The 14,980-nt window shown below is 40.2% G+C and overlaps 1 protein-coding gene across 2 annotated transcripts; it reads left to right on the top strand.

Annotated features, from left to right (window-relative positions):
- The first annotated feature begins 443 nt into the window (after window positions 1-443).
- LOC131217275 (putative clathrin assembly protein At5g57200) lies at window positions 444-11,866 on the top strand. Of its 2 annotated transcripts, none has more exons than XM_058212170.1 (15): window positions 444-698; window positions 859-928; window positions 3,180-3,277; window positions 4,871-5,009; window positions 5,126-5,253; window positions 5,341-5,433; window positions 5,595-5,645; window positions 8,290-8,355; window positions 8,483-8,548; window positions 8,700-8,780; window positions 8,898-8,978; window positions 9,775-9,945; window positions 10,028-10,103; window positions 10,916-11,031; window positions 11,299-11,866. In XM_058212170.1, the coding sequence occupies exons 1-15, from the start codon at window positions 618-620 to the stop codon at window positions 11,713-11,715; spliced, it is 1,734 nt and encodes a 577-aa protein (XP_058068153.1). In that variant the 5' UTR covers window positions 444-617; the 3' UTR covers window positions 11,716-11,866. The 2 variants fall into 2 exon arrangements, with proteins under 2 accessions (XP_058068153.1, XP_058068154.1); XM_058212171.1 differs by having other exon boundaries at window positions 448-698; window positions 9,778-9,945.
- The last annotated feature ends 3,114 nt before the right edge of the window (window positions 11,867-14,980 follow it).

The following is a 14,980-nucleotide window of genomic DNA, read 5'->3' as shown; positions in this document are numbered from 1 at the left end:
GTTTGGATATAACAAATAACTCATGGTGGGCCCCATAGAATCACGAAGTGGGTACTGTGTGGTACAGGTCATGCTGGATTGGAAATGGGTTGACCTGTAAGAACCTATTACACAGTAAATAGGAGCTTCTGCAGCACAAAGCTCTATGGGCCCACCATGATGCCTGCGTCGATACTATTCTGTCTATCAGTTCTTCATCATATCAAAACTGACGGTGGGCCACGTTAAAAGAAACAGTGGGGATTGAACGCACGTGTGTGTCAAACGGACATAGCTTCGTGTATCAGGTTGTTACACGAAACTCGCGTGCCGTTGGATTACGCACGTGTGTGTCGGGAATATTCTTTTGTTAGCATTTTCCATTTGAATGTGCGTTCGTTAGCGTTCCCCATATGAAATTACCAAACTATCCTTGGAACCTTTGAAAACGCGCGTAAGAGAAGGTCATCGTTATGGAAATGCAAAAAACAAACGGTTAGGATAATCAGAACATCTCCCTCCCTCTCTCTCTCTCTCTCTCTCTCTCTCTCCTTCTCTTCCTCCTCTCCTTCTCTTTCACCCCCCTAAAAAAACAGAGGGCAGGGAGAACTAGGATTAGGGTTTCGTTCTTCTGAGAAATGGAGAGCTGGCGAAAGGCCTACGGAGCTCTCAAAGATTCCACCCAAGTCGGCCTCGCCAAAGTCAATAGCGAATTCAAGGTCCGATTTCTCTCTCTCTCTCTCTCTCTCTCTCTCTCTCTATGTATATATATCTTTTAATTTTTTTTAGTCTGGTTTGTTTTTTGTTGAGAATTCTCTTCTTCGATTTCATGGAATTGCATTTCATTTTTCTATTTTTCTTGTTTTTTTAAAATGGAAGGATTTGGATATTGCGATTGTGAAGGCCACGAATCACTCCGAATGTCCGCCTAAAGAACGATACGTGAGAAGTAAGCAGTTTCCAATCCCATTTTGGATGAGATTTTTTATTCTCGTTTCGTTGATTTTTTTTTTTCCTGAATTTCAATTGAATTTGATTGGGAGAGACAAGGGACTGTGTAGAAACACGTGCCTTTGTGGATCAATCCTTCAATTTCTGTTAATATTTGAGAGGTGCTATGTGATTTTGGCCTGAATTGAATGGCGCCTTTTGTTTGGCCGGCAGAGGTACCGGCTGCCTGCATTTCTGTGTCCTAGGATGTTCGTTGGTGAGGGCTCGTCATAAATGTTTGTTCCCTGAAAATCTTCCCAATTGGTGGACCTTGCCCATATGGGCGTTTGATCTTTCCTTGTAGGATGTGGTCTGATGGCTAAACCGTCCATTTGCAGCCCGTGAAAGGCAGAAGACTTTTGGAGCATTGCACTTCTGGAGTAGGGCCCACCAGATGAATGGTATGGAATGCTGAAGGTGGACCCATTTTTACAGTTTCATGGCTGAACCAAAGAAGCTGTTTTGTTTTGTTGAGATACAATCAGTGTTCGAATATCGGTATCGCTACAAGTTTCGTTGGCCAGGGATACATAAACAATATTGATATCGCCGATAATAGTGCTGATAACCGGAAATGTGGGGAAACATGAGGAAAACGGTGGAATTTTCAGCGAAACTTCAAGAGATGTTAAAATGTACATATTTGCATATTTAGAAATAAAAAAATTGCAAAAAGAATGCATACATAACAAGTTTCCATTTAATGGGCCTTGAAAGCATGTGTTGTTATAAGAAATCAGTCCAACCATCCCATCTGACCTATTTAACTATCCAACCTTCCATCCGAACATCCATCGATATTGCAAAATATCAACAACACATGATATTTCACCAAGAAATCATCAACAATTGGAAAGAAAAATGAAAGATTGTGGTCTCAATATCGTGCAGGTTGCGATATCGATAATATCGATATGTTATCAATATTATCAATGACCAATTGAACACTACATACAACTATGTGCCCATGAAAAAAAAAATTGAAATAAATTTTTTTCTACTAAACAAAATTTTGATGATATCAATTCGTTGGTGATATTAGTGAAATATCGTTTATACACTTATAATACAAGTATTACCTAGAATTTACATAGTCGAAAATATTGGCGATACATTGGCGATATTGATGCATTGGCAATACAAGCGACACCTGGAATTTACATAGTTGAAAATATTGGCAATTACATTAGCGATATTGATACGTTGGCGATACTTAGCGATACATTGCTAATACCTGGAATTTCTGATACTTCCAGTGTTATCGGTATCCCTGAGTTGGAGATAAAGATAATATTGGAGATATTTTGATAATTTCGGAGATAATTCGAACACCGGATATGATTCTCAGCCTGAATTACTTGCATTTTTTGCTCGGGTGAAATTTGGCAGGGGGGCCACCATTCAGCAATCCAGATTACTCGTTTCGCAGGCCCACCATGGATGGGTTATGGATCAACAAAGCATCAAACAAGCTTGTCCATCCGACCACTGAACTACATTTCGCATTGTATCTGGACCATTGTTTATATGTTCTTGTCAAATGTCTGTTTGCAAGACAATTATCGGTTTGCAAGAGAATTGTTGTGGCTCCACCATTCCAACTGTCAGTTTGCCTAACTTTGACTAACTCTGATTTGACCAAACAATTAATTGAATGGTTAGTTTATACTCTAGGACCCAACATGGAAATCTTTTTCTAAACCATGGACTAGTAATCTGACTCTTATTGGATCGTACATGGTGACATCACTAACATAATCCCTAAATTTTGTCATAACTGGATACCCTATCGGTAATTTGATTATAACTTCCTCAATTCATGTCCGAATTGCATAATCTTTGGCCCTTTCGGAAAGGCGACATGATAAGCTATCCAACAGTGTCAATTTATCAATCAGAGTCATGTTCAATCTTCATAGGCTACCGAAATATAATTCTATCCTCATGAACGCAGCATACATGCCTTTTGAGGCACACATCTATATAACCATAAAACCACGTCACCATCATCTTGGGTTCCTTTTTTGGACCTGTTATTATATTGTTTGTGGCACTCCCAAGTCCAGACTGCATCATTGGATGGATGCTGCAAAGTTGAGAGACCTTATTTTCTTTGGCAATATGCAATCTTTTATTGGGTTTTATTTGCTTAATTTTATTTAATTCTTTGATTCATAGATTGTTCATACATGGCTTATTCTTTCTTTCAGAGATATTTACCTCGACATCTGTCGTTCGTCCACGTGCTGATGTAGCTTATTGCATACATGCTCTTTCGAGGAGATTGTCTAAGACTCGTAATTGGATAGTATGTGTTCTAACCTTTTCCAAGCAATTCATCATTGTTTATTACCCGTTGAAGGAATCAATGCTGACTATGAGGCCCAAATTGTTTGGTGTATATTTGATTTTTTTGTTGAGTAACAAAGTTAAAATCTCCACCATACTTTTCTCTTTATTAAGATTTCAATTTTCTGTGCTTTTTTAACTTGTAAAGGGTTGTGCGTACGTATGAGGTAACTAGAAAATTGGGAAGAGACTCCATGGATTTCAATGTATAAAAGGGTGGTTGCTTATGTTTGGCCCTATCCAAGCATAAAGCCCACATAAGAAATCATGACTACACTATTCTCATAAAAAAAGCACTTCTCCTCTGCAAGGATTAAAATACCATGTGACATTTGAATGAATCATATCACTGTATGAATTTACTGCTGTAAGTGAATGTATCAACATGCAAACTGATACCAAAGATACGATGTGTTTGTATCTGAATGTATCAATGTACAAATCAATACAAAAGATACTTCTTGATACGTATCTGTACCATGAGACGTACATTTGTATCATACTGCTAGTTGAATATGTCTTGCTCCATTTCCAGTATAATATGATAATGTTCTGGTAGTTCAAACCTTCCTCCCAGGTCCCAGCATAAACTGCCTGGGATTTCTTCAATAGCCACATAAAAAATTAAGGTTTAAAACCACCATTTTGAGGGGGCATCCACATGGCCAGCTGTTGGGTGGCTCCTTATATGCTGAAAGACTTACTCCCAATCATCTTACAGCTGAGGCACAAATAGCCTTCTGCAGAACTACAAGGCAGTTCTTCCCTTTATCACAGTCATAATTGTTCACGGACACTAGTGCGATCTTAAAATTCTATCCTTTCATGGATATCAAGGAACATGAAGTCTGGAAGAGAAACATATACTCTCGTGAAATAGTTGCTGAAAGAAAAGAAAAGAAGAGAAAAGAAAAAGATGAATGAAATGGTCTAAAACTACTTCAGGGTCTGAAACCTAAACTCTAGTAAGATTTGTCTTTTTGAGATGGTCTAAAACTACTTCAGGATCTAAAATATAAACTCTTGTAAGATCTGTCTTTTCTGCGCCAAACTATTTTCTCCATAAAGTAGGAGGTTCTATTTCATGCCATAAATAGCTAAGTGTCAGTAAGTTATACTCCGTCTTTTCAGAGCTAAACTATTTTCTCCATAACGAACCAGGTTCCATTTCATGCTAGAAATAGCTACAAAGCACGTTTCATTTGATGGTATAAATAGTTAAGTGTCAGTAAGCTAGTCTATTGGCTTTGGATTTCCCTTTCTTTTAGCGCTCGAATTAGCAAGGCATGCATATGCAACAGAATTTGTGGTCTCCACATCTGTACCCACAGACTACTGTTGCATGGATTCTTTTAGATGGATATTGTTAGCATGGATTACTGCAGAATTCATGGGCCCCAAGATCAATATCAATTTGAGAAGTGAACAATAATAATATGGTCAGAATTTAAAGTTGGGTGCCAAGTAACTGATGTCTTAATCTTCTACATTGATCCATTTGTTGTTTCTGTTTAACATGATAATCATTCTCCTCACTGATGCAATTCTACAGGTTGCATTGAAAGTGTTGATAGTTATCCACAGGACATTGAGAGAGGGTGATCCTACCTTCAGAGAGGAGCTGCTAAACTACTCACAGAGAGGAAATATTCTGCAATTGTCAAATTTCAAGGATGACTCAAGTCCTCTCGGTAAACCCTGCTGGCCCAATGTTATGTCCCAGAAAATTCTTTCATCATAGTAGTTTGATTTGGACATGCAAATCTGGATTTATTATCTCAAATGAGTTAGATTTTTCTCCCTGCAGCTTGGGATTGCTCTGCATGGGTTCGCACATATGCACTCTTCCTAGAGGAACGGCTCGAGTGTTTCAGGGTTTTAAAGTACGATATTGAAGCTGAGCGTTTGCTGAAAACTGCACATGGGGCACCCAAGGTGTTTTAATCTCCTTCATTTACCAGCATTGCCCAGGTATTATTAGGATTCTGTAATGGCAGATGTTGATCTTTCTTTCTTTTACAGGGGCATTGTAGAACAAGGGATATGGGTTCTGCTGAGCTGTTGGAGCAGTTGCCTGCTTTTCAGCAGCTACTATACCGCCTTATTGGCTGTCAGGTAGCTATTGATGTGGTATCTTCATTTTAGTTTGATCTTTCTGGCTTAACAATCAGCGTGCAGAACTCTACTTGTCATGGCTTCCAGTGTTAGCTTTTTGTCAAATTAGATACCTTGTTCTTCAAATCAGGTCTCTCAATTTTCCCTTGTGCCTTTTGCAGCCTGAAGGAGGAGCTTTCTATAACTATCTTATACAGTATGCATTAGCCCTGGTATGCATGTACTTGCTTTATTTCCATTTATGCAACCATATTACTAGAAGTGTGTTATTTTATTCAGTGCTGTATGTTGCTTGGGCAATTGAATTTGTGTTACCATGGTAGATTGATGGGAACATCACGCGCACACGTGCACGCACGCCGGCCCCCCTACGCACGTACACAAGGAAAAGGAGGGCCCCACCGTCGATTTGGCTCGATGATGACGTCCAGGGAGGGCTTCCTAGTTAGAAAACGGAGTTTTGATTCAAAAGAGTGAACCTGATAGTCAAGAAAAGCCCATCATGGGATCTCATGATCGTGGCCCATTAGTCAGATTGATTTCATATTTTAGGTTTTGCTTATTTATGTTATTTAGAACATTGTGAACGCTTTAGATTTCTTTATTTGGTTGTTATTTTAGTTTACTTCATCGTCAAGTAATAGGTTGCGCACATGGAGCGAGTTTTGGGGTATAGAGTTTTCCTTATAAATGGGCACCCCTTGTAGTTCTTTCGATTGATTGAAGATTAATAAAAATTCTGCGTTTTCCTACTCTTTGAGTTGTGAAGCTTAATTGGGTACGAAACCCTCCCTTCATCGAAGGGTTAACTACAGTGGTACGAAGCCACGTCTATCCTGATTTGCCCCCATCTATCGTCATCTCTACTACCCATCTTCTATTATCCATTCTTCTCATCTCACCCCATCATTTACACTTTGAATCAATCATCTATTGCAACAATTCTCCTCCCCACAGCAGAATTTCAGAATCTGGCCCTACAGGAGGGTTGAAACTTCGGCGAAGCACCACGCATAAACCATACATCGGATCGAGCTGAGATTTGGGAATTTTGGAGTCCATCCCTGGACGACCAGGGCCAAGGTGGCCTTTTTCTAAATAATGGGCCCCACGCACGTGCGGCTAGGATCACACGCACGTCAATCTGGGCCATTGTTATTGTCCATGCGTGCGGTACTTCTCTGGTTCGTCTCTCTCCTCTCTTTCACTCCGCTTTCACATAAAATCCATAAACCTAACCCTAAATTACTCAAAATTTCAATTTTATGCCCCTTTTCTTACCCTAGGGTTCCCCGAATTGGAATTTCTGAATCCCTTGGATTGTGGACGATTATTTCTTATCCTTGAGTATCGTTTGGTTCATAATTTTTATTGATCCAGCCCTATCACGTGTAGGCCTGGACCTGTATAGATTCCCCTTAATTGAATGTTTGGACTTTCATGTGGGATATGGAATTTGTATAATTGTTTCTGAACTAACGTGATCTTAAACCTGCAATCTCACATATCATATTTAATTTTCATGTCCTGCATCATAGATGCCCATGAAAAGTTCTATACGAGTGATCGCAAGTTTATTGATATTTTTCTATTAGTTTGGAACTGAATTTTTGAAGAAAATCTTGGCTTGTAACGGCCATTGATGCTTTTGTCTAGTTCTTTCTTACACCTACAAAGTTTCCAGTAGTAGAGTCTGGAATTGGAAAATTGGTGGTGTGGGAAGGGAAAACTGCATGTGAATATCATGAATCTGTTAAAATAAAATTTGTTGGTCCAGTAGCTTGGTTAAAAAATTGCTTTAGTCTTGGGGTCCAATACCATTAAGAGACAAAGGAATGGACGGCTCAGATGTATAGATCTAAGGGGCCAATTCAATTCAATCCACACAAAGCATGACAATCTTTAAAATAATAATTTTTTTAAAAAAAAAAAAAAAAAAAACCTTGTTTTTCTTGATTTCCCTGTATGACTACCTGATGTTGATGCAAATGACTTGCCTTTCTGCCATATCCAAGAGTCAAGACTCATGACATGGCTGGGTAAATTTGGGCTTCCACAAAGTCATTCCTCTGTTCCTTCTTTGAGGAATTATGTAATTCCTGACCCGATGATTTACCCTCATTGGCCTGTTGGGCCACACACTAGATAGAGTCGATAGACCATGCTCAAGAAATCTTCTCAATAGGACAATGCTAACCTTTCAATTTGCATTATGAAAATAGGCAGTTAAATGAGAAATACAGTACTTGTCCACATTTAACTGGAGAAAAGGCTCAAGATACATGGGTAGGATCTTCCAACCTGAGGGATTTTTGCAGCATTATGATCCATCCACAGCTAGTCACATTGGACCAACGATCTGAACCGCTAAACCATGGGTCACTTCTACAAACTGAAAACCTGACTATACTTCATGCCCAGAATCATATAGTTTCTCCCCTTCTTTTCATGCTAAATCTTTAATATACTTTCTGGATGTAATCGCTAGGCCTGGATGTTCTGTTCTTGGTTCTTGTAGTCAAGTGGGTTTGGAATTTCATGACATGACTTCCATAGAGGGAGTTGATAGGCCTACATGTCTTGGATCATCTTACCATTTCCTTGATGGATTTTGTATTTTATTTGAAGAAAAAATCATTATTTTTGTAGAAGGATATAGTCAATTATTTTACAACTATAAATTTTACCTCAGAAAGTAAAATTTTGCATCAACGATTAAGTGGATGTGTCGGAGCTCGAGTCTTGCTGCCTTTTCTTCCCTTCTTATTCTGAGCTACAAAAGAATGCCATTTTTATGTCAAAACCAATTTTTACTAACAGATGTAACGCATTAGTTTTTCTATCTTGGTTATGCAGGTATTGAAAGAGAGCTTTAAAATCTATTGTGCCATCAATGATGGCATCATCAATCTCGTGGATTTGGTATGTTGATTTCAACAATTTTTTTTTTTTTTTTTTAAATTTTAAAGAAAGGAGCATTCCCTGCCTCTTGGTGGGTAATATTTATGCGTCTTATTTACTTAATGGTGATTTTTGTACGTTAACACAGTTCTTTGATATGTCAAGATATGATGCCATCAAAGCCCTTAATATCTACAAAAGAGCTGGCCAACAGGTTTCTTTCCATTTTACTTCGATATCATATTCTCATTGCTGCACAAAAGTGATGCTCAGTGGAAGAATTGTCATTGGAACTATTTGAGGAATGGCTCACCTGTTTTTACTTGGAGATTTTTTTTTGTTTAATTTGCTCACTCTTCCAACAGGCAGAAAGTCTTGCCGATTTTTACGAGTTCTGCAAAGGCTTGGACCTCGCTAGGAATTTCCAGTTCCCAACCCTGAGATTGGTACTTTCTTATTTAAAAGCAAGCTAATGTGGACAAGCAATTTCTTTTGATTGTTTTACTCCTTCCTATGTTTTGATGATTCATGGTGATCCTTCAATTATCTACCTTGTCATACAGCCACCTCCTTCATTTCTTGCAACAATGGAAGAATACATAAAAGAAGCACCTCGGCCAGGTTCTGGTTCAAATATGATGGTGGTGAGTACACTCAAATTCATGGTATGCATTTTGCTAGTTTTCTGAAATTGGGAGAGTTGGGATTCAAGCCCTCAATTCCCACTAGATGGGGCATTCATCTTAGATTTTTATTTATTTTTTATTTTTTATTTTTGGGTGAAATGGTTTGGATTTCAAATTTTCAATGAACATATCATGATATCCTGCTTTGGCCTTGGACAACATATTTTTCTCCCGCCATCTTGATGCAGCACAAAAAGGTTTAAATGGCTATACTACTATATGTCTTCTCCACCATGTCTTAAATGTTCGTGACCCATCCATGTAGATGCTGCATTCACATAAGTCAATACAGACCAGCCAAAGCATGGGTCCATTGTGGGTGGAGCATGTCTTGAAAATCACACTATCAGGTGATCTTAAGCCATCTGATATTGTCATGAATTTGGATGGATGGCCATTTTCTTTTAATCCTCCATCTCATGGCCCTTGATAGAGTGGAATGGCATAACGGGATTCATCTAGCCGACCCCAATTAATTGTGATAAGATTAGATGATGACGATGATCTAACAGGCATCGATTGGGTGGTTAGGATCCATCTGCTATGGGAGCCAGAATTTGGAGAGTCTGGGTTGAAAGTACTCATATGATACATGTACGGAGGATGAGTCATCTCCATTTATGAAACAGTGGAAATTGCAAATTGTAGTATAGCCCAACCATTGTCTTATGAACTTATTCATTTGCATGCCTTATGGCCCATATGGTTGTGGTTCTTTATACCAGGGATGTCTTGATTTGGTCCTTTCTTAAAGCAGGAGAGTCAAGAGACAAACCAATTGGCTTGCAAACCCCAAGAAGCTCCCCCTCCCGAACCTGTTGTGGAAGTTGATCAAACGCTTGCCATTGTGACAGAAGAACCCCCTCAGCCTGAAGTCGAGGCTGCACCTGAACTGCTGCCAATCATAGACATTGGCGATCTGTTGGTGAGTTCTTACAGGTGACGTTAATTATCTGTCACAGTTGAGCTGCAGTCTCTTAGATATATATACCACACTTCTTCTGCAGGGTCTGAAAGAAACAAATCCCGATGTGGCTAGACTCGAGGAAAGCAATGCATTGGCTCTAGCCATAGTTCCAGCAGGTAGGTTCCATAGCTAATGCTTGATTTATATGATTGGGTATTTTATGATCATTCTTGATGGAAAGAAACTGCATCCTTTTGTTCAACCAAGAGTGGGACCCACCTTCCAGTAACCTAATCCCTTGATCCAGTGTGTGAAGATCATGGAATGGGTCATGCCTTAATATCAACTGGATCAGATGTTTCTAATCATCCGATGAAAATTGACAAGCAGCCAGATGGTTTGGATCAGCTCATGGGGAAGATTTTTCTGGGGTTATGAATGTTACATGTAGATTTTTGGGCCAAGTAAAATGCTATATCCAATGCTATTTTTGTTTATTTCCTCTTTATTGTTTGATTGGTATTAGTTTTGAGGAATTATAGGGTCTTGCTTATCAGCAAACATACAGTTTGATCCGCCTGACTCCTTGTATGTGGGCCCCATAGTTTTGGTGTTCCAACCTGTCAATATAATGGGACACCATATGAATTGGGGATACGCTAAAGATCTCTCAGATATATTGATCCCAAGCCTTCAAAATTTGGCCTTTCTTCTCTTTAATGAGACTTTTCTTAACTGTCTATTTGTAGGCCCCTATATTGAAGTGTTGGGGATCTTACAACCACCAATTCGTTTAGATAACCAAACCATGGACCCACATGTATGGAAGTCGGGCACGCCCACAGAACTAGCATGGATTCACAGGATCTGGGCTTCACTGCCTATCTTTTCACTAATCAAAGGAACTGTCTTATCTTTCATATGTTTTACAGATGTGGCATTTTCCAATTATCTTCTACCGAAATTTCATCTTTGAAAAATCATGCAGGGAATGATTCAAAGTCCTCAACGATTGATGAATTGATGGGGAGCGGGACAGGATGGGAGCTAGCACTTGTCACGACTCCCAGTAGTAATAGCAGCCACTTGACTGAAAGAGAATTGGTTCGTGTTGTGTTGTCTAGCTGCTTTGTTCGCTTCTTGTTTGTGATATTATTCTCAGCCATTTCATCATCTTGTCATCAATGCATTGTAACAACCAGAAAAGATTAACCATTCATACCTGAACCTCGGTTATCTCATATCAGTGGGTCCCATATGAACCAATTACTTATTTCTCCTTTATAATGCGGCGACTGCCATTTGTTTTGCTTTTGCCGTCACTTGAGCATGCACTATACTGTGTTTCTGATGGGATCGGTCCAACACCAGGCCGGCGGGTTCAACATGCTCTTGTTGGACAGCCTGTATGAGGATGAGCAAGCGAGGAGGCAAATGAACGTGGGGTATGGAGTGTCAGCAAACACCAATCTGTTTGACTCGAGGGCTTCGTTCGACCCGAGGGACCCATTCTACATGTCGAACAGTGTAGCTTCCCCACCCAACATGCAGATGGCCATGATGGCCCAGCAGCAGCAGCAATATTATCAACAGCACATGGTGCCATACCAGCCTCAACCATACCAACATCAGCAACAGTACCAAACACAGTATCAACAACAGTATCAAACTCAGCATTATAGTCCTCATCCTCAATCACAGATGGCCCCCGCCCCCAATCCATTTGGAGATCCGTTTGGCGGCTTTACACAGATCGGACCGCCGCAAAGCAACCCAAACTTGCTCTAAGCTAAATTCGTTAATTGTATTGTAATTCTTTGGTTATTTGATTTTATTTTTTTTTTTCCTTTTGTAAAGTTCGAGTCACCTCATGTATACTGTTCATTGATTGAAAGGCTGTTGTTCCATGTACTATTATTTGTTACCATTCTTTTAATGGAAAAAAGCTTCTAATATGTGTTTGTAGTTGTGACTTGCTGTTTAGAACAACAGGGGAGATTATCACTAAGGTGGTAGTTGGCCTTCCTGCCATTGGCCACTGAAAAAGGGACAGCCAGGGTCTGTCATTTATCAACGCAGACCCATGTGAAATTCACTGCATCCATTAGCTTCTCCAGCTAATGTTAGGACAAAAACCCAAAAAATGAGGCAGATCTAGGGCTCAAGTGGGCCACAACACAAAAAATACTGGAGATTGAATGCCTACCATTGAAATCTCTTTGGGGCTAGAGAAGTTCTGTATCAGCCTTATATTTGTGTTTTCCCTTCACCCCAGTCGGGATCACCTTAGAATGGGTTGAATGGTGTATAAACATCACAGTGAGCTCCAGGAAGGTTTTGTTGGTGGGCCCCATTGTTTCCTGTAATGTGGCCTACTTGAATTTTGGATTTGCATCATTTTTGGATTATCATCCTAATATGAGCTGGCGAAAATGATGGACAGAGTAGATTTAAAGTTTTGGGTAACAAGAGCTCCTGTAACACATCCTAATTTACAGGGTTAAGGCCCCAACTCTCTCTCAGACTACCATTAGAGAGGACTGGCAGTCCTTTTTATATCTGAATATCCATTCATTAAAAAGGACTAGCATTCCTTCTCCATTTGTGGCCCATTAGGGACGGCAGTAGGGAGGCATGGAAAGTACTTTTCCTCTCACACACTGGGCTTACACGGACTAGATCCTAACCGTTCATCTGATATTTCAAATAGCGAATGGACCATAATCTAATAATTACGCTGTTTGGAACCAAATCCGTTGTGTACAAATGGGAGTAGAAGGTAAAAGTTATCAATGGGTTAGTTTTCGTGATAGGTCCATTTTCTTGGATGAATAGGACTGCCCAATCAAATGCACTCTTGATTGGGCTCCATCCCTCACAGTTATCTGCCGTCAAATAAAATCATGTCATGTTCTGTATGTACCAACGCTAATATAGGCAGGGGTAGTGCCCAATCCATGTTACGAATGGATCATGTTACCCACACTAATTGACATATGAGAACCCCTAAACTATACCATAAGAAAAGGTGCAGAGGAGAATCCTATTCATGAAACCCTACAAAGTTCACCTTGATGTTTAAAGGTCGTTCCCATTGGGATTAGAGGTGGGCATCGAGTTGAGTTGGAACGGATTGGGTCCAACTCGACTCGATCCGATTTTTCAAGAACCTAACCCGAACTCGATCCGATTCAAGACCGAGTTCAGCAGACCTGACTCGATCCGATTTTTCAAGAACCTAACCCAAACTTGATCCGATTCGAGACCGAGTCAAGCAGAGCTGACTCGATCCGATCTGAATCCTCGTTGGCCTGACCCGAACTGAGTCTGACTCTGTTTAAGAAACCGAATCGAGTCGGATCGAGTTGAGTCTAGGGAGAAAGAGGGAGAGAAAGGAGGAGAGAAATAAGGAGATGTGGGAAACCAGGAGAGAAAAAAGAAGAAAAAGGAGGAGAGAGGAAGGAGAGGAGGGAAATCGGGAGAGAAAGAGGGAGAGAAAGGAGGAGAGATGGGTGGGTGTGGCACCTCCTTCGGGTAGAGAAAAAGGGGTTAGGGTTCGTTCGGATTTCAGATTTCAGATCGGTTTGGATTGATCACGATCCGAACTCGATCCGATGTACGATCGGATCTGAATGGTCCTATTTCATTCACACCGATCCAAGCCTTCGGTTCAATTCAGATAGGGTCAGATTTGGCCCTGCTCTAATTAGGATGAACTCAAAACCTAAACATGCAAACCCAATCTAAATCTTTTGTCGCCCCATGGATGTTTCAGAGGTGAGGTTAGCATACGTCCTACATAAGCTGGAAATGTCCTAACATAAGCTGACAACACAAATAAACATTGTATATGTCTCACAATCATCATGGTGGGCCCCATCTAGCTTCTAACCATAACAACTTTCTAAAGCAAGGGTGGCAGTTCCTGACATGGATATGACCTGGCAAATAAATGCATAAAAATCACCCACAACCTCGACCGCAGGAAGTTGTTTAAAGTTAGGTGGGCCCACCTAATATTTGTGAGAAATCCCTTTCATTCATTCGTTTTGCTAGCTCATCCTTCAACATCAACCCAAAAGTTAGGTAAACCAAAACTTGAGGGGAGGTGCGAAAATTAGGATGAACTGAAGAAAATGAAAAATATTAACCTGATCCAAAACGTTTATGGCCGTTTGATTGTTTCAATGGTGGGGAGCAATTCATACTTTTTTCTAGTACGGTGCACTTGAGTTGTGGATCTACTTAGTTGATGGGCTCATGTCTTAAAATGAGCCGGTAAATAGATGAATGAAATGAATTTCTTGCAGACATGAAAGTGACAGTTTTGATGTAACACAAAGTCCTTTAGGGCCCACTGAGATGTCCGTGTAAAATCCAACCCGTTCATCTTCTTTATCAGCTCATATTATGATGAGAGCCCAAAAATGTACCAGATATAAGACTCTAGCGAGCCACACGAGAAGAAATTGTGGGACTCAATGTCAACCATTGAAACCTTATTGGTTTTGGATCAGGCTGGTACATGTGTTTTCCTTTCATCCTGATGAGAATCACCTCAAGGGGCTGCATGGAATCTAAACATCACGTTGAGTTCATAAAGAATTCAATGGTGGGCGTTTCCATTCCTACTGTTTTCTATAGCGTGGCACATTTGAATATTGGATCTGCCTCATTTTTGAAATCTCATCATAAAATGATCTTGAGAAACTGATGGATGGAGCGGATTTTACATGAACTCCCCGCAACACTTGCAGCAATCTCGTGTCCAATGAAACTGGCCTCTATTCGATTATGGTGGCCAACCTGATGAGTTTATCAGATTCAATTTTAAGACGGGCATGGTTAAACACAGCCCCACCTCTGTTCATGGCCGGGATCTCGCACACGTGTTCCAGATGGGCACGTATGGCACGAACACAGCACCCAGTTCGGTAATTCGTTCACGTGACAAAGCTCTGTGGGCCCCAAGATGATGAATGTGTTATATCCACACCGTCTATCCATTTTTTTCAGATTATTTTAAAACACTAGTCTAAAAATAAACAGATCA

This window comes from Magnolia sinica, chromosome 10 (genome assembly GCF_029962835.1).
Source record: "Magnolia sinica isolate HGM2019 chromosome 10, MsV1, whole genome shotgun sequence".
Classification (NCBI taxonomy): domain Eukaryota; kingdom Viridiplantae; phylum Streptophyta; class Magnoliopsida; order Magnoliales; family Magnoliaceae; genus Magnolia; species Magnolia sinica.
Note: the sequence above shows the minus strand (reverse complement) of the source record. Positions and strands in the feature narration are given on the sequence as shown.